Below are 20,181 nucleotides of genomic sequence, written 5' to 3'. Positions count from 1 at the left end.
TAGCATGGAAAAAAGCTAAATTTAAATAGGAATAAGTCAGTTTAATTAAATTTAAGCAGCCAAGAAATCCTAAAGACAGGTCTAATGTAAATTCAATCCATGTAAAATTCCTGTACGTGGACCACCTTCATCATTCCTTTTTTTTTTTAAAAAGGACTTATTTTGGTGGGGGGGAGAACAAGGGGGAGGGACAGAAGAACAAGGAGGGAGGAGGGGGAGTGGGAGAGAAGAGGGGGAGAAGTGAGAGACGGAGAGTGAGAAATAGCCAGCAGATTCCTCACTGAGCAGAGGGCCTAACTTGGGGCTCAATCTCAGACCCTAAAATCATGACCTGAGCTGAAATCAAGAGTCAGACACTCAAACAACTGTGTCACCCAGGCACCCCCACCTTCATCATTCTGAAGATCCACTTTAAAGCGATTCTCAAGTGTTTCTCTTGAGCCTTAGGAGTGAAAACAGAGAGAAGCACTGGTTTCTTACCACAGTTAAGTGGCTGTCCCCAGCACTTCAGGCAATGCATTTTATCATGTTTGGTGACTGTTAACCCAGCCCCAGGTAGCCATAGGTACTCAAAGAAGCGTCTGGTCTCAGGTTTGCTTGAGGACACCCCACAAAGCTTTCAGTTTCCCTACTTTTACTCAAGACTCAAGAAGGACAACAGCCATATGGATAAGGAGGGGAAGGCTTGAATACAGTGGTCTCAAAATACTTGTGATGCCACGACACTAACAGGAAAGACATTCAGAGCAAATCTAACCACACAAATGTGTGCACACATACGTATGTGTATATCCACAACCCAGTTATGAATTGCAAATATACACCAAACAGTTACAAAAGATCATTAAACGTTAAATATTCTTAGGCTTAATCATTTATTTTTTTCTCTAAAAATAAGAAAACAAAGGTTCTAAGGGTCTTTTTCTCTCACTCCAGCAGACGGCCCCGCGTGCCGGCTACTGTGTGTGCAACATTCTACGTTGGTAGCTCACCTGCTTGAAACAAAAGGCTGCTCGTGAGGCTGACCAGGTCTTGCTTGCTGCATGGGCATGGCAGGCTTGGTGAGGCCCAGCATATCCTAAAAAAAACCAAGAAGACTCATTTCCCATAGCACTAGAGTGAATGACCAATTCATGTTTAAGAAATCTCCTTTGCTTGTGTATGAGCATGGCACAAACCTGTATTTGCTTCGCGGTTAAATCCTTTGTCCCTCGGAAGACATAACTCTTGGAGATTCCTTCACAGCTGAGTTCGTGAACCTGCACCATTCTCCCAAACGTGATCAAACCCACCAGAGCATCTGGAGGAAGAAGACTCAGGGACATTTGCAGGGATTCCTTGAGGGCTTGAAGGTCATCTTCTTCTAGGCACGTATCAACCACATAGAGGAAGATCAGAGGGGACTGAGCACCTCGCTTTATGCAAAGAAACACAGCACAATGGTCAGTATACAAATAGACCAAACCAGCTTTTTTTAAAGCAAATCAAGCATGTAAATGAAAATCTTCATCTATATATACTGAGAGGGAATAAGGACATCTAACTTCCACTCACCTCATTAAATGACAGGTTACATTAAAACAAACTAAATGTAAAAAGTCTCTGTATCCAACAATTTATTCTACATTTCTGAATGCCTTCCACATGCCAGACACAGTTCCAGGTCCTGAGATACATGAGTGAGCCAAAAGAACAAAAATCTGCTAACTTTCTGGAATAGAGAAGCTAAGGGACTGCTAAGAGTAGAAGTAGGGGGCAGGTTCCAGTATTACCTAAGAGGTCAGGGCAGCCTCATTAAGAAAGTAACATTAGAACGAAAACCCAGAGGAGAGAGAGGGAGCAATACAGACACAGGGGAAAGAGAATTCCAGCCTGCAGAAGAGCTAGAGGAAAGGCCCACAGGCAGGAGCCATGCCCAAGGAAAGTAATGAAGCCCATGTGACTGAATGAGACACTAATACAAATTGAGGTCCAAGTGATAACACAGGGCAGGTCCACACAGGGCCTTGAAGACTATCTCTTACTCTGGGTGAAAGAGAGCCATTTTCAGCATTGGAGGTTTCTGAACACAGAAGGAACATGACATATTTTTAAAGAGCTACTCTGGCGTCTGGATTAAGAATGAAATATAAGGGGCGCCTGGGTGGTTAAGCCGCTGCCTTCGGCTCAGGTCATGATCTCAGGGTCCTGGGATCGAGCCCCGCATCCGGCTCTCTGCTCAGCAGGGAGCCTGCTTCCTCCTCTCTCTCTGCCTGCCTCTCTGTCTGCTTGTGATCTCTCTCTATCAAATAAATAAATAAAATCTTAAAAAAAAAAAAAAAAAAAAGAATGAAATATAGGTGGGAAAGGGTCAAATTATGGAGAAGGACGAAGAGATGGCCTGGCAATTTAAGTGAGAGGCCGTGGTTGACCAAGGACAAAAGCAGTGAGGTAAAGAAGTGGTTAGACTGTGGAAAGATTCTGAATATAGATCCAATGCGATTTCCTAGTGGACTGGATATGGAATGTACGAGAGAGAGAAGTCAAGAACGAACCCAAAGTTTTCAAGCTTGACTACAAGAAGGAGTGGCCCATCCCAAAAGTGGAGAAGGCTGTGGGGACAGGTGCTGAACTCCACCAGTGATCCCTTTCCTAGCCGCCTATCAAGACTGAAAATAATGCCAGTAAGTGCACACGCGCCATGACCGAGTATTCGGGATCCTGCTGCCTTCGCAGCTTTAAGTTGCCCAGAAAAGTAAGGGACACAGAAGCCAAGTATTTCAAGAGAAACTCAGTATTTAACACCACTCATTAAATGCATGACAAAGAAGTTACCTGTATCACATACTCGATTGTAGAAAACTGGGGCATCAATTCAGCAGGCTGATTCACCTCGGATATACCTGTGTAAGCGGGAGGAAACTAAAGAAAAGAAAACAAAGCAATCTTTCATTAGGACTGAAAGATATTTATGTTATACCTTCTATTTTCCACTTATAAAAATGAGTAAGGACCATGTATTAACTCTGTAAAACACAGAACACTAAATAACAGTAACTAAAATACAAAAATCAAAATTTTGGGGCGCCTATCTGGCTCAGTGGGTAGAACATACAATTCTTGATCTCAGGGTTGAGTTCAAGCCCCATGTTGGGTATAGAAATTACATAAAAATAAAATCTTAAAAAAAAAAGCAGACACTTAGTTCTCATCCTAACTCCTAAATCAGAGCCTGCATTTAAATACATACATATATCAAAATTTTAAATCAATAACCCTGCCTTATATTTATATCCCATCGTAACTTTTTATTTTATTTTTAAAGATTTTATTTATTTATTTATTTGACAGAGATCACAAGTAGGCAGAGAGGCAGGCAGAGAGAAAGGGGGAAGCAAGCTCCCCTCTAAGCAGAAAGCCCAATGTGGGGCTCTATCCCAAGACCCTGGGATCATGACCCAAGCCAAAGGCAGAAGCTTTAATCCACTGAGCCACCCAGGCGCCTCCCCATCGTAACTTTTTGAAAGGTATGAGGGTATGTCGTAACTTCTAGATCATTAAAAAATGGACTATTACAAACATATCTTAAGTGCTGCCCTACAAATCAAGGACTCAGATCTTAGCTAAACCCATCAATGGTTTAGGTGGAAGTCTAACACTTTTATTTGGGTTTATTATTTTAGCTGCTATTATCAATGAGTGCATATACACTATAGAAAAACAGGCAAGTACAAGAGAATATAAGGAACAGGAAAAGGGGTGCATGGCTGGCTCAGTAGGAAGAGCGTGTGACTCTTGATCAGATTGTGAGCTCAAGCCCTAAGTTGGATACAGAGACAACTGGAGAAAATGAACTTTAAAAAAACAAAACAAAACAAAAAGAACGGTGGCATGTGGGTGGCTCAGTTGGTTAAGCATCTGCCTTTGGCTTCTGTCATGATCTCAGGGTCGTGGGATCGTGCCCCATGCTGTTGGGCTCCCTACTCAGGGAGGAGTCTGCTTCTCCCTTTCCCTCTGCCCCTTACCCACTCATGTGTGTGCACACGCACGCGCTCTCTCTCTCTCTCTCAAATAAATAAATAAATAAATAAAAGAAGGAAAAATCCCTCATGTTCCTACCAACTGGAGATACCTACTGTCAACATGTAGGCGTATTTCCTTCCATATTTTCTCTGTTTAAGCACAGCTGAGCTCACCCTGTATATATAATTTTGCAAGCTGCTCTTTATGCTAAACACATTATCACAAGCATTTTCTTTTGTCTTTAAAACTTTCTGCAAACATTTTTTTTAATATTGTATTTATTTATTTGACAAAGAGAGATCACGAGTAGGCAGAGAGGCAGGCAGAGAAAGAGAGGAGGAAGGTGGCTCCCTGCCAAGGAGAGAGCCTGATGTGGGGCTCGATCCCAGGACTCTGGGATCATGACCTGAGCCAAAAGCAGAGGCTTAACCCACTGAGCCATCCAGGTGCCCCATGGAGGTTAATTTTTTTTTAAAGATTTTATTTATTTATTTGACAGAGAGAGATCACAAGTGGATGGAGTGAGAGGCAGGCAGAGAGAGAGAGAGGGAAGCAGGCTCCCTGCTGAGCAGAGAGCCCGATATGGGACTTGATCCCAGGACCCTGAGATCGTGACCTGAGCCGAAGGCAGCGGCTTAAACCACTGAGCCACCCAGGCGCCCAATGGAGGTTAATTTTGAATGGAATCTGCTTATAATTCCCAGACCTATACTTAGTACATTGGTTGTTTTACTCATCATTGGACTTACTGTTTGATGTATCTGAGAAGGAGATAGCTAATTTTAATTATAATCAAATACAAGAATAAATAAATGCATGTTGTTAATATCTTAAAATGCACTACAGGGCGACTGGGGGGCTCAGTCGGTTGAGCATCTGCCTTCAGCTCAGGTCATGATCTCAGGGTCCTGGGGTCAAGCCCCATGCAGGCTCCCTGCTCAGTGGGAAGTCTGCTTTTCCCTCTTCCTATGACCCTCCTCCCCTGTCATGTGCTCTCATGTGCTCTCATGTGCTCATGTGTTCCCTGTCTCAAAGAAATAGAATCTTTAAAAAAAAAATCTACTAGAGCACTATATACTATGCTGGGAACAATTAATTTTTTTCTAACAGCTTTACTGAGTTATATTTATTTTTTATTTTTAAAGATTTTATTTAAATAAATAAATATTTGTCTGAGAACGGGCAAGAGAGCAAGCATGCACACAAACAGGGCGAGCAGCAGGCAGAGCAGGCAGAGGAAGAAGCAGGCTCCCCACTGAGCAAGGAGCCCAGTGCAGGGCTCAATCCCAGAACCCTAGGATCATGACCTGAGCCGAAGGCAGACGCTTAACCACGTTACACCAAATGAGCCACCCAGGCATCCCAGTATATTTTATACACCCTAAAATTCACACTCTTAAATGTACAATTGATGCTTTTTAATAAATGTACAGAGTTGTGCAAAGATCACCACAATCCAGTTTTAGAATCAGAGGCGCAGTTCAATTTATTTATTTATTTATTTATTTTTTAAAGATTTTATTTATTTATTTGACAGACAGAGATCACAAGTAGGCAGAGAGGCAGGCAGAGAGAGAGGAGGAAGCAGGCTCCCTGCTGAGCAGAGAGCCCAATGTGGGGCTCAATCCAAGGACCTTGGGATCATGACCAGAGCGGAAGGCAGAGGCTTTAACCCACTGAGCCACCCCGGTGCCCCCACAGTTTATTTTATTTTATTTTTTAAAGATTTTATTTATTTATTTATTTGACAGAGAGAAATCACAAGTAGATGGAGAGGCAGGCAGAGAGAGAGAGGGAAGCAGGCTCCCTGCTGAGCAGAGAGCCCGATGCAGGACTCGATCCCAGGAACCTGAGATCATGACCCGAGCCGAAGGCAGCGGCTTAACCCACTGAGCCACCCAGGCGCCCACCCACAGTTCATTTTAAACAAGTCTCTCTCATAATTTTTGAGCTCCTTTTAAGTTTAATAGTTTATAGATTTTTATTTTTTAAAAATATTTTATTTATTTATTTGACACAGATAGAGAGAGCGCGAGAGAGCATGCACAAGCAGGAGGGGCAGCAGGAAGAGGGAGAAGCAGGCTTCCGAAGAGCAGAAAGCCTGATGCAACGCTTGATCCCAGGACCCTGGGATCATCACCTGAGCCAAAGGCAGATGCATAACAACTGAGCCACCCAGGCACCCCAGTTTCAAAATTTTTAAATCAAAAGAGGGTCAACACTGGTACTTGGACCCTAAAAGTTACAAAGACCAAAAAATGAAAATTCATGGGTAGCTCAGTGGGTTGAGCCTCTGCCTTCAGCTCGGGTCATGATCTCGGGGTCCTGGGATCGAGTCCCGCATGGGGCTCTCAGCTCAGCGGGAAGCCTACTTCCCCTCTCTTTCTGCCTCTCTACTTGTGATCTCTGTCAAATAAATAAATAAAATATTTTTTAAAAAATGAAAATTCAATAATATATACCATCCAATTAGAATAAACTGAAATCAAATGAAATATAGACAACATATCTGTTTTCTTATGGTAACATATTCACTGCTAAAAGAACACACAAAAAAGGGAATTCTGTCCCTCCACACTAAATGATAAAAACCCACATAATGAAACTGAGTCACCATTCAACAGAGAAATCACAAATGTTCAATGTTCGACTATGCTTAACAAAAGCTGTTACCTGGAGTTCAGCAGAAACTGATGACTACTGGGCAGACACAAATTCAACCTCACTTAATTTTTTTTAGAGTTCCACCAAAATGAAACACAGAAAAACACTCAAAAAATTCACGTACCTGATTTCTTTGGAAACAGAAATTACAGGCCCAAAGCTTTGCTCGATAATCAACCTGACTGTAAGAAAGATAAATATTACAGGTAGGAACCATTTTCATTTTTAATGCAGAAAGCAATCAAATGTAATCCTCAAGTTCAGTAAATCACACAGATATGTTTCTGCATATGTGCAAGAATGGATGGAGATACACAAAATGTCCACTGCAGTTAAGAGTCTGGCTATTAAATATGCCAAAAATTTCTTTCCTACAGCGGCAATGAAGATTTAGTAAATCTTTTTTTCTATTTTCTAATTTCCTTCATAGTATTTAAAATTTCATGATTTTATATAAATTACAGGTTATTCTCTTTTGCCCTATTATCTTAACTAATTTGTGTGATTTTTCTAACATCTTTATTGTTCAGATATGTGAAACTAATAAATTTCAATACTAAAAGCATGCATAGGAAAAATATGGCTGACTTTCACCGCACCTAGCTCACTTGAAAAAGTTGGGAGGCATGCTTCTGGGTTGATATACTTTCTAGAACTGGTTAAAGATAATGCTTCAGTTGCTTCTTTTCCCCCTTTCTACACTCAGAAAATTAACAAGTAAGGCTAGCTCTTCAAAAGAAGAGCAGCATTGTACATATGGGTACCTTAAGTAAGAGCAAGGGGAATGTAGTAAAAAATGTTCCCTCATATAAAATTCTTACCTTTTAAAGAGTATTTCTGATACTCTTCACCTCTTTAAAAAGTTCTTTCAAATAATGCCCACATTTAAGAGAAATATCATAGGTCACCACCTCAGGTATCAAAAATTACACTTAATAATCATTAAGAGTTGTGGACGCCTGGGTGGCTCAGTTGGTTGAGCAGCTGCCTTCAGCTCAGGTCATGATCCCAGCGTCCTGGGATCGAGTCCCACATCGGGCTCCTTGCTCCGCAGGGAGCCTGCTTCTCCCCCTGACTCTGCCTTCCACTCTGTCTGCCTGCGCTCGCTCTCGCTCGCTCTCTCTCTGACAAATAAATAAATAAAATCTTTACAAAAAAAAAAAATAAAATAAAATAATCATTAAGAGTTGTGATTTCTTCTATCATTCCTGCCACACAGCATCACTATACCAGGTAAGTAGGACAAACTGTTTAAAGTTTTACATTTTTGGAAAATGCTTTAAAAAGCACCAATATAATTTATAGTTAAGCCAAAAGCAAACTGAAATTAGAGGGAAAAAAAAAAGCAAATCTCAAATCCCTTCCTTTTGTTTCCATTTCATCCCGATGGGTTCCAATTTTATGGAAGGGAGACTGAGGAGACTTTATAAGCATTCACCGTAAGAATCTCACCGTTCACTTCTCTACTCAAATTTGATGACTTGCTCAAATTCAATCACTTTTATGAAATCATGCAAATGTCATAATTTACTGCATTCTTCTTTTTTACTAATTTTAAAAAAGAATTCATACCAAAGTGGATTGAGAATGGCTTTGCAAGTTGTCCGGCTACAAAGCACAGGTTCATACTGTACAGGGGGCAGGTCTGGACGTTCTTTCAAAGGAGTAAGGAGACAAGCCAGGGGAACAACCATTCTCGTAGCCTCGAGACGGCTGGAAGGCCACACGTTCCAACTAAACCGCACACCATCCCGTTCTTCATTCTGCTGGATGAACTCCAGATATGTTGCCATAGTCTAAAAAGAAACTGAAGACAGTTGTAGTTTTATGTGAAATTCTCAAACTAAATTTCAAAAAAGAAGACAGTCACCTAACGCAATGTTTTTTAAACACTTAGTCTAGAAGAACCAGTCACTGTAGGATGCCATCTCTCTTCCCTTTGACCCCTCAAAGCCAAATAACTTCACAGTTATCTTTCACTATTGTTCCTTTGTCAACTCTCTCTAGCACTTAAAGAAATAAAAGGTGTGGGGAGTTTACCATTATTTGATCATTTTTAAGCTTCAAGTTGGTTGAATACTAATGAAAACCTTCTCATAGATCATACACCTCAACCAAGCAAATTCTAGTTCCCCTTGCCCAAGAGTAAGTCTCAAATCCTGTTTCAGCATCCACAGCCTTCCCCCCCTGGCCCAAACCCCTTCCTTCTGTGCTTTAGTAAAGCAAACACTGTAATTTTACCCTTCCAAGTGATCTCATTTTTGTGCCCTTTCCCTTCCTCTCCTTGTTAACTGTGAAGACAAGAACTGGATGTTGATATGTGAATCCAATTCGTAATCAACCATCAGTTCTGAGCCAAAGTATTTCTACTTGGGATCACCAAAATTACAATGCTAGGTTTGCTATCATGCTGAGCGAGTCCTTCACCAGGGCTTCTCTCCTCACCATGGTTATGCTCATGCTTCAAAAGATTATGGCTAACAAAATAACCATTTAGACTAAGCTTTTCAAACCCCCACAATGCCAACTCCATTGAGTGTTTCATACATCCTTTCTACATCCTAAAATCTAGGCTAAGGCTAACACACATCTCAATCACTTAGGGTTCAAGGGAACAAGCGGCTCATGAAAAATTGAAAAACAGGCAAATTAAAGAATCTACATTTTTAGTAGCCTCTAGTGCTCACTTTATGCAGTGCTGAAAAATTGTCTCTGTGTTGTTATGAGAAGTGCCATACATACTGTAAATAATGTGGACTAAGGAAATGGTTTTTATATGGCTAGAAAGGTAAATGAAACAATTAGTTTACTACACACAACTCATACCACAAAAATTCCAAATGTTGGCTCCAACTGAAACTCTAAGGCATATATTTGTTCTTTCTGGCAAAGGCAGGATACTTAAACGCCTTACATAGGGCCCACCTCTACAACTACCTGAATGGGAATAAAAGCATGTTCTAATGGGACAATTCTCAGCAAGTACCTCTAAAGATTTCATTAAATAACTGTTTCCCCATGCAAAACACTTCATTATTCAAAGGTAATGGCTCCATCCAATGTCCCCAGGCAGGTACGTATTCAAACCTGCTCTTTCCATTTCCCACTGCCTCCCCTTACTTCTTCTAGAGCATGGATTAACTCTGGGCACAAAACCAACGGAAGACTTCAGAGAGCCAATAAATCTTCTGATATTGTATGTAAAGTTGTGTGCATGAGCTAATGTGCATTTTTCTAGGGTGGTCGATTTATGGCTCACATCATACCCTCAAAGATTTTCTGAAGAGGTTAATAGCTGAATGAATAAGTGAATAAAAGAACTTTAAAGATTTTTGTAACAGTATCTGCCAAAAGAACAAAGAAAAAAGACACACACACACGAAAAACGGAACCGCTCATCCCATCAAAGCATAACTTTTAAGAACACAGTGGACAAGTTTAAGCAGAGTTTAATGGTTGAAAGGCAGTCGGAAGACCTGGGTCCTACTTCCAGCGGCCACGCATCAGAAGTCATTTCACCCACATTTCGGGTTACTCAACAGAAAAAAGGTTGAATCCTTCCGCACTCCGCGATTCGGCAGGTTCCCGAGCCAGAAACCCGCCGGCCGCACCGCCAGACGAAGAACGCGTCACTCTCAGCGGACCCATGGGTCACTGAGTCCCTAAGTTCCTCTGCCCGCCGAGAGAAGGTTTCGTCCCAGGAGCACCTACTCGGTCCCTATAGAGACTCTCAGTCCGTGCCCACGGGCCCCCATCACCGGCACTCCCACTCACCTGGCAGGAGCCCGTCACCTGGCCGTGTCCGCACCCACAGCTGCTAGCGCCCCGCTCCGGCTCCCACCGCCAAGTCCAGCTCAGCTCTCAGCCAACTGGTCAGCGTCTCTGTGCGTCACTCCACGGCGCCGTCCGCTGGCCAATCAAAGAAGGCCTCTCCGGCGGAGGAGCGGAAGCAAGACTTTTAGTGAAGCCGCGCCGCCATTTTGGAATAGGGCAATACAATCGTGCCTTGGTCAACGAAACCAAAATTCTTCAGATCATAAGTTCCTTCACGTTCACCTCTTAAACCTTTGTCCTTCAGGAAACTCCAGTGCCTGCCGGATTGCTTCCTAGGTGTAGCCTGCACCCCTCAGAAATTCGGCTGAGCCAACATGACTTCCGTTCTCCTAAGTAGAAGTCCCTTTCATCGCTTTAGTTACCGGGAAGCGAGAATGATGACGTGTAGCACCGGAAGAAGGAGGGACCCCAGGGCGGGGGAGGTTGAAGCTTGCCGGGAAAAGGTAGCAGCGCGGGAAGGGGCGGGGCAAAGGGGAGTGAGGCGGTCTGCGCTAGATGAGGGAATTCGACAGGTAGAGAAATGCTTCCTTCAATTATTACTCGGTTTCTTACTTTCGCTCGCTCTGCTGGATTCGCGTTCTCTGCAGGGAATGGCGCTAATGCAGTTACTCTCTGCGTGTCTGTCTCTGTCATCCATCTACGAGAAGGTGATTAATTGAGAGCTGTCCTATTTAGGCATCCCAGTAGACTAACAAACCCCCTAACTCTATAGAGCACTGCTTTCCCCAACCATCACAGCCATTATACTGAGCAGAGAGCCCGATGCGGGACTCGATCCCAGGACCCTGAGATCATGACCTGAGCCGAAGGCAGCGGCTTAACCCACTGAGCCACCCAGGCGCCCTATGCACCTTTTTATAAGCGACAAAAATGAGCACGTTTATTAATCTGACCCAGCAATAAGCCTTTCTGTAGTATTTAAAAATAAGAAACAAAGCCATATAAACTTAGTATTATGCTTAGAACGTGTCTAGACTTCCAAGGATTACTATTTATTAGGTCAACTTAATATTAGTACAAAATTTCAAATTACTTACAGAACACCAATTAGTTTCTTTTTAAGAGATTTTTATTTATTTTTTTTTAAGGATTTTATTTATCTATTTGACAGAGATCACAAGTAGACGGAGAGGCAGGCAGAGAGAGAGGCAGGCAGAGAGAGAGGAGGGAGCAGGCTCCCTGCTGAGCAGAGAGCCCGGTGCGGGACTCGATCCCAGGACCCTCAGATCATTACCTGAGCTGAAGGCAGCGGCTTTAACCCACTGAGCCACCCAGGCGCCTGAGATTTTTATTTATTTATTTGACAGAGAAAGAGAGAGAGAGAGCGCAGGTAGGCAGAGCAAGCGGAGGGTGAGGGAGAAGCAGGCTCCCCGCTGAGTAGGGAGCTCCATGTGGGGCTCCGTGCCAGGACCCTGGGATCATGAACTGAGCCGAAAGCAGCCGCTTACATGACTGAGCCACCCAGGTGCTCCAGAATACCAAATAGTTTTAAGTCCAGGTACCGTGAAACATAATTACTCTTTGTTTTTACATAATTACTCTTAATATGAGAAATTCTGTGGAATAATTAATTCAGTTTTGTTGAACAAATTTACATTTTCCTAGTTCCTAAAACATTATGTCAGAGCAATGTTAGGTTATTTCATTATAAAATTTGAACAAATTTAGGAAGTTTGCACTAGTTTTTCAGTAACAAAACAAACTCAAAATACACACATATGGGCGCCTGGGTGGCTCAGTGGGTTAAGCCGCTGCCTTCGGCTCAGATCATGATCTCAGGGTCCTGGAATCGAGTCCCGCATCGGGCTCTCTGCTCAGCAGGGAGCCTGTTTCCTCCTCTCTCTCTCTCTCTCTACTTGCCTCTCTTCCTACTTGTGATTTCTGTCAAATAAATAAATAAAATCTTAAAAAAAAAATACACACATATTTGTATTATGGTTTACACTGAGAAAAGACAGCTGTAGCTCTTTAATCAAAGGTTAAAAGAACATCATTTGCCAAAGGCTTGCTTTGATTATTTGAACCTGGATTCTTTCAGTACTGGAAATTTATAAGAAGGATATTTTAAATACAATCTCACACATTTAAAATATTGGGAGGTTTTTTTTTTAAAGGTTGATTTTATGTATGTATGTATGTATATATGGAGGGGCGAGGAGCAGAGGGAAAGGGACAAGTGGACTGCACAATGAGTGCAGCACCGCTAGGGAGGTTGGATCCCACAACCCTGAGATCACTATCTAGGCAGAAATCAGCAGTCAGTTGCTTAACCAGCTGTCATCCAATCAGGTTTTTGTTTTTTAAGGCGCCTGTCATCCAATCAGGTTTTTGTCATTGATCATGTGGGAAAGGGTGGAGGGCTCCTTCCAGGATGGCATAAAATCCCTTTAAGGGTAAGTTTCCTCTTAGGGGACATGGGGAGCTTGTCCCTGCCTGCCTTTCTTCCAACTAGCCTTCATCACTATCAGTTTTCTGTAAATTAATTTCTGTCTCTACGGAGTTGTGAAATAGCTTAGTCAAAGACACACACCCCTTACAATCGGATGACCAAGGAAGTCCTTTAAAAAATGCCCAGCATTCTTTGGAACTTCACCCAGTAAACTCTTTTGACTATTTCAAAATCTTTCACAATTTTTGTGACGTATTATTCATCATCTATAATCTAATTTTTGTATTTCTGGCTCATACTTATCCAACGTGAGAGTCATATATTCAGCAACCTGCTGGGTATCTCTGGTTATCTTGGCACTTCAGTCTCCAAATGTCCTGTTAAGGTGATTGAACATGAAGGCCATTAGACTGATGTGGCTCTAAGGTCATGGCAGCTTAATAAGCAAACTAAAATGTAAGCTTATAAATGCTTCGAGGTTATGAAATCAAAACACCAAGGATAGACAATCACAATGAGCCAACTGGACAATCAATTAATTTCTTCTCTTTGCTTCCATTCCTTCTCTGTGAAAGTGTTTTTCCTGACTCCTGTTGGCACAGGGCTCCAAACCACTCTGGTTTGGTCCTGTTTGATTCTAACCGAATTTTGCTCAAATAAGCTCTTAAAATTTTAAGATGCCTCAGTTTATCTTTTAAACTGAATTCATTGCTCCCCTTGCTTTAAACTAACCTATCACTTGGAGATACCATTCCTCTCCTAGTAACTAAGGAGTCCTTCCTTGTCTCTGATGTGTTTCAACACATGCCACCCCACAATATGACATGTTGGCATATTGAATATTTTAAGCTGAGAGTTTTTGAGAGAGGGTAGGTGCAAGGAAGGCCCCACTGACCTCTCCTGTCTCCCTTCAAACAGGCCATAAGACCTTCATGGGAGAGGTGCCCTCCCTTTACCAGGAGGAGACATCTGTTACCTCTGCAGACAGAGGGGCACTGTGTGAGCTGGACTAGCACTGTCTTGGGTGAATCTACCATGACTGTCTCTTTGTAACCTGAAGCCTTCAGCATAGCTGCCCCCACACACCTTCTTTTTGTCTAACCCCACCCTTGAGTACACCCTTGAGGCATGACATCCTTTACAGGCTGTGGAGTTATGACTATGACATGATACAACTGTTTTCAAACATTTCCTCTGGGGGTGGTCTCCCGGGACAGATTTCCCTGCCTCTAGGGCAAAAAAAAAAAAAAAAAAAAGGCAAGTCTTACGGTCTTATGAGAGGTGGGGTTGCAGAGATCTACTCATCTTGCAGCCACCCAAACTAAAGTCCCTTTAGTAAATCATCTCTTTTCAAGCTGGACTTACTGGGCTTTTTCCTTGGTCTTAAGCCTCCCTCACCCTTTGGAGATAGTATTTCATATACTTCCCTTAAATGATGAGAGGAATCAGAATGAACTGCTTGCTAAGTTTCTTTCTGCTTACTACCCTTAGCTCATATCTTTTTATCCCATTGAATTTTCTTCACAACCTACCACTCTTCATCACATAAAAACAATCTGGTTTAACTGCTTTGTTGGGTTGTCATTTCTTTATGAAGGCTCCTATGTCATGTAAAACATACTTAATTAATTCGTGGGAGCCTGGGTGACTCAGTGGGATAAAGCCTCTCCCTTCGGCTCAGGTCATGATCCCAGGGTCTTGGGATTGAGCCCCGCATTGGGCTCTCTGCTCAGCAGGGAGCTTGCTTCCTCCCTTCTCTCTTCCTGCCTCTCTGCCTGCTTGTGATCTCTATCAAATAAATAAAAAAATTTAAAAAATCAATTTGTATGCTTTTCTCTTGTCCATATGTTTTTTGTTTCAGAGTCCCAGACAAGAACCTAGAAGGGTAGAAGGAAAAGATGTTTTTTCTTTCCCTACATCTCTGACACCCCAAACTTGAAACTAATAATGAATCACTTGGTCCTGTTGATTTTTTTATTCTAATTATTTCTCAGTTCCATCTATCTACTTATTTCGAGCCCTCATTCTTTTTCGTTCAATTACTATAACAGCCCCCCAGAAAGATCTCTCTCCCCAAATTATGTCAAACCCAAATCTCACTTTGATTGCTAGATAGATTTTTCAGAGTCACACATCTGACCCAGATCATCCCTTGTTTAAAACTCTACCTGGCAAAAAAACAAAACACAACAAACAAACAAACAAAAAAACCCCAAAACCAAAAAATACAAAAAACTTCTACCTGGCTTTCTGTCACTTACAGGATAAAGTAGATGCCCCATCTTGCTGTACAAGGGCCTCCATGATCTACTTACTTCGATTCTACAGCACTGAACCAATTGTCTTTCCTAGCCTATGTTGCTGTCTCACCTCTGTGCCCTGGTGCATGCCCTCCACATTGCTAAGAACAACCTGGTTTATGGGGGGAACAAAGGCAAAAGGAAAAAATGAAAATTTCCTTACTACTTACAGCCCATTGACAAGTCCTTGAAACAGGCAAAGTGACCTTCCTCTAGGAACTCAACAGCCTGGATGTTAATACTTTGCTAAGGGCAAAAGTCAATCTTAGCTTAACATTATCCCAACCTCCTAGATCCTAAATCACAATAACTGACTTTTTCCTGACAATAGCTAGCCTCCTCAGGGGTCTTGGAAACCTTGCTTCCAAAATTCCTTAGAGACTTACACTATCCCTAACACCCAGTTCCAACTTTAAATATAATCAATTGCTCCTCACAAACTGAGGGCAGCTCATTCTGCCCATGGGTCCTATTCCCATGCTTTAATAAAACCAACTTTGGGGACCAAAGACATCTCAAGAATTCTTTCTTGACCCTCTGCTTTAAAGCCCAACATTTCCACATCATTGTTTGCCTCCCTTCTTTTCTCACTTAACTCCCACGTGTCCTTCAGGACTCCAAAGAACCTTTCCTTATATTTTCCTTTCTTCTTATTGGTTAAAACAATAATACTAAGTGAAAGAAATAGAAAAGGAACGTAGAAGAGGGTAGAATGTCTAGACAGTGAGTTTGGAGAATCAGAGGCAAATTGCATAAAGAAGAGATTCTGACCGGGAAAGAAAAGTTCAGGGAAAGGAGGGTGATTCAGAAAGAGAGCCATAGAGACTGATGGCTGAGTCTGTCAGAAAAATGAAAATGAGTGGTGCCTAGCTGGCTCCGTTGGTAAAGTATCCATCTCTTGATCATGGGCTCATGAGTTCAAGCCCCATGTTGGGTGTAAGATTACTTAAACTCTTAAAAAAAGAAAAATGAAAATGGTTTTGTCAAGTTCTTAAGAATGGCTCTTTCAATATTAGCAAATGATATACCAGACATAAATGTGCATTTTCATTTTTTTGATTCATAAAAATGATTTTAATTTTGAAACCAAGCTATTTCTTCTTTGATAATGACAAGCTCAGAAAAATGCTTGCCCAAGAGATGGAAAGTAAAAAAGAAAACAAGATGGATTTATGTGTAAGCATATAATCTTTGCAATCATTGTTGACAAAAACAGTCTGAGAAAGATGACTGAAATGCCAATTGAATATTACCCCCACCTTAAAAGACCACCAGAGACGTGAGTCAAAGCCAAGCAGCAAGGGTCGTTTATTGCAGGTTTGAACCTGGACCTCTGCGGCGCTCGTTGCCAATAACACCGAGAGGTCCAGAGCTGGGTCTGGTGCAGGATTTTTATAGACAGATAAGCAAGTTTCGGGTGGGGCTGAGCTGATTGATTGATAGTTTGAACAGGTATACTTGGCGTCAGTGGATTGGGTCAGGGGACCCGCGCGCGAAAGCAGACAAAGCAATCTTACAGAAGCAGAACTGGCCGGTTAGAGCCCACGCATGCGGAAAAAAAAGCACTACCAGGATATTGAAGGCCTGGTTACTTATCAAGTAAAGACAATTGGGAGTCTCCTGGTGGAATGTTACATTCCTCCTATCAAGCATCCTTGTTAGTGAGGATTAGGTTTAGAAGAAATTTAACTTTATTTACTTTTCCTTCTACCTCCGCCTCCTTCGGTTTTTTATGGAGGGGAGGGTGACAATAGGGCTATCGATAAGGTAACTTCTTTGTTGTAATCTCAAGGACATTTGCAAACCAAGGGAGACTCCTGTCTTGCAGGATTGTGATCTCAGCAAGTTAACTATTTATCGTTTTATGGCAGTCAGGGGTGCCTGAGGAATGCTACACATATGGAGGGGAGCGGGTGAAGGGGGGGGGAGTGCAAGGCGCCAGCTTTTGCTTTGTCCTCAGCCAGCCTCCTGCTCCTTCAATGACATTTGAGGCCATTACCTTATTTTTCTCCTTCTCAAAGGAAGAGCCAATTACCTTGTGACTGAGAAGAAGGACAAATCTTAAATCTTAAGGAAGAATAGATCCTTTTTCAGCCCACAGTTCCTGTTAATGGAATGTCATTGTTTATTGAACTAAAAACCAGATGCAGGGGCATCTGGGTGGGTCAGTAGGTTAAGCCTCTGCCTTCGGCTCAGGTCATGATCTCAGGGTCATGGGATCGAGCCCCACATCGGGCTCTCTGCTCAGCGGGGAGCCTGCTTCCTCCTCTCTTTCTGCCCGCCTCTCTGCCTACTTGTGATCTCTGTCTGTCAAATAAATAAATAAAATCTTAAAAAAAAAAAACCCACCACAAAGCAAGCAATCTTTAGGCTACAGGAATGCTTGTGATTGTTTTAATTTATATTTAAATTTTAAACAGCTTCATTGTGGTATAATTGACACACATTAAGTTGCACATATTTACAGTGTACAATATATATATTTTAAATTTTTATTTATTTATTTGAGAGACAGAGAATGAGAAAGAGAGACAGCATGAGAAGGGGAAAGGTCAGAGGGAGAAGCAGACTCCCTGCTGAGCTGGGAGCCTGATGTAGGACTGGATCCTGGGACTCCAGGATCGTGACCGAGCCAAAGGCAGTCACTTAACCAACTGATCCACCCAGGTGCCCTAAAACGTACAATTTATTAACTTTTGACATCCATCACCACAATCAGGATGATGAGCATGTGTAATGTTTCCTTGTGCTGCTGGTATTTTCCATAGTTTTAAATAAGTGGAATAATATGGTATGTTTTCTTTTTTTGTCTAGTTTTATCTTTCACTCAGCACAGTTATTTTGAAATCAATCCATGGTATTGTGTGTCTCAGTTATTCATCTCTTCTGAAGTGAATAAAGTTACATTTAAAATTCAATAATATTGAACTTTTACTTTTTTAAAGATTTTATTTACTTATTTATTTGTCAGAGAGAGTGAGCAAGCGAGCACACAAGCAGGCAGAGTTGAAGAGAGAAGCAGGCTTCCTGCCGAGCAAGGAGCCTAATGCAGAACTCGGGCCCAGGACTCTGGGATCATGACCTGAGCAGAAGACCACAGCTTAACCAACTGAGCCACCCAGGCATCCAATAATATTGACCTTTTTTTTTTTTTAAGATTTTATTTATTTGACAGATAGAGATCACAAGTAGGCAGAGAGGCAGGCAGAGAGAGAGGAAGAGGAAGCAGGCTCCCTGCTTAGCAGAGAGCCTGATGCAGGGCTCGATTCCAGGACCCTGGGATCATGACTGGAGCCGAAGGCAGAGGCTTTAACCCACTGAGCCACCCAGGTGCCCCTAATATTGACCTTTTAAAGAAAATCAGAGTCTGAGGTTCAAGAAGAAAGAGTATGTCTGGTTCTTCCTAAAGAATATGGTGGTGGGGCAGTGTATCCTTGGTCATCTGCTTGTGCCTGTTCAAAAAATAAACTGCCTGAGAACAGATACTGAAATACTTGTCATGCACACAGTAAGTCCATGGGAAGGGCAAGGAAGAAGCACTTTCCTGTTCATTCCCATTTATTTAGTTTCTTTATTTTAAAAGATTTTAGTGATTTATTTGAGAGAGAGAGCATGAGGGGACTAGGGGCAGAGAGAGACCTAGGGACAAGCAGACTCCCCGCTAAGCCAGGAGACCAGCTGGCTCTGGGCTCTATCCCAGGACCCCAAGATCATGACCAAGCCAAAATCAGCCACTTCTTTAACCCACTGAGCTACAGAGGTGCCGCATGTTTATTTCCCATTTATAACCACACATATACACTTCTGCCCACCTCAATATAAAAGTAGGGATGCCTGGGTGGCTCAGTTGGTTAAGTGGCTGCCTTCAGTTCAGACTGTCATCCTGCAGTCCTGGGACCAAGCCCCATGTGGGGCTCCCAGCTCAGCGGGAGTCTTCTTCTCCCTCTATCCCTCCCTGCTCGTTCTCTTTCTCTCTCTCTCCCTCTCTCTCAAATAAAATCTTTAAGAAAAATAAAAGATTTGGGGGCGCCTGGGTGGCTCAGTGCATTAAAACCTCTTGCGTTCAGCTCAGGTCATGATCCCAGGGTCCTGGAATCGAGCCCCGCATCAGGCTCTCTGCTCCGCAGGGAGTCCGCTTCCTCCCCTCTCTCTTCTCTGCCTGCCTCTCTGCCTACTTGTGATCTCTCGCTCTCTGTCAAAATAATAAAATCTTAAAAAAAAAAAAGAAAATAAAGAAAGAAAAAGAAAAAGAAAAGACTTGGATATATCTGTGAGGAACGACTGGTTCCTAAAATCTCAGGACTGCATATAATATAATAGGTGGTACACTACTTCATTGCTACCTCAGTTTCTCCAGTCTCTAAATTGGCTTGAGTATGAATCTTATCTATGTGCACCTTTTAAGAAGACAGCATTTAAAGCGATGAAAAATAACAACCAGGGCTGACAGTAACTATTGTACTAACAACTGTTTCGAAATGGGAAGGAAAAGTAATAAAAATTTCAGGAGTCCTCAACTCAAAAATAGGTTATTTCTGTGTATTGGAACTAAAAACACACTTTCCTATAGAAATACGTCGTAATTGTAGTAAAGAGAGAAAAAATTCTGGGTCTGTCACAGCCTTCCCTAAATAAGGTGGTGAGGGAACTAGCCTAAGAGGCAAGCGGAAGGTGGTTTACATATGATGGGAACTCTCGGGTTTGCTTTGGCCGCCATGTGCGGTAAGTACGGCCGGAGTCCACGAGCGGACCCATGGCCTCCCAGAACTACAATTCCCAGAATGCCACGGTGCCGACTCCTCAGGGGATTCAGTCTTGGGACTCCTGGCACTACAGGTTCGGCTACTGGGCGAAACCGGACCCTCTGCGCTCATGGCTTCCCCAAGCAAGGCAGTTATTGTTCCCGGGAACGGAGGCGGTGATGTGGCCACCCACGGCTGGTACGGCTGGGTGAAGAAGGAGCTGGAGCAGGTAAGAGACACGTCTGGCTGC

General features: G+C 42.5%; 2 protein-coding genes across 3 annotated transcripts in view; one reads left to right on the top strand and one right to left on the bottom strand.

The window, feature by feature from the left end:
• SEC23B (SEC23 homolog B, COPII coat complex component) overlaps positions 1–10,872 on the bottom strand; it is a 46,909-nt gene extending 36,037 nt beyond the window's left edge. The window contains exons 1-6 of one of the 2 annotated variants that reach the window (XM_059134127.1): positions 10,441–10,872; positions 8,239–8,473; positions 6,791–6,848; positions 2,815–2,901; positions 1,179–1,415; positions 993–1,078 (exon numbers count right to left, since the gene is read on the bottom strand). In XM_059134127.1, coding sequence (XP_058990110.1) covers positions 993–1,078; positions 1,179–1,415; positions 2,815–2,901; positions 6,791–6,848; positions 8,239–8,459 — 689 coding nt within the window. In that variant the 5' untranslated portion in view covers positions 8,460–8,473; positions 10,441–10,872. The remainder of the gene's footprint in view (positions 1–992; positions 1,079–1,178; positions 1,416–2,814; positions 2,902–6,790; positions 6,849–8,238; positions 8,474–10,440) is intronic. The other variant, XM_059134128.1, reaches the window with a different exon arrangement.
• Positions 10,873–10,958: 86 nt separating this feature from the next.
• The window catches only part of RBBP9 (RB binding protein 9, serine hydrolase), a 15,774-nt gene continuing 6,551 nt past the window's right edge, over positions 10,959–20,181 (top strand). Inside the window, exons 1-2 of the mRNA XM_059134145.1 lie at positions 10,959–11,012; positions 20,026–20,160. Of these exons, the coding sequence (XP_058990128.1) occupies positions 20,062–20,160 (99 nt within the window). The 5' untranslated portion in view covers positions 10,959–11,012; positions 20,026–20,061. The remainder of the gene's footprint in view (positions 11,013–20,025; positions 20,161–20,181) is intronic.

This window comes from Mustela lutreola, chromosome 9 (assembly GCF_030435805.1).
Source record: "Mustela lutreola isolate mMusLut2 chromosome 9, mMusLut2.pri, whole genome shotgun sequence".
Lineage (NCBI taxonomy): Eukaryota > Metazoa > Chordata > Mammalia > Carnivora > Mustelidae > Mustela > Mustela lutreola.
The sequence above is the reverse complement of the archived record's forward strand: the minus strand, read 5'-3'. Positions and strand labels throughout refer to the sequence as shown.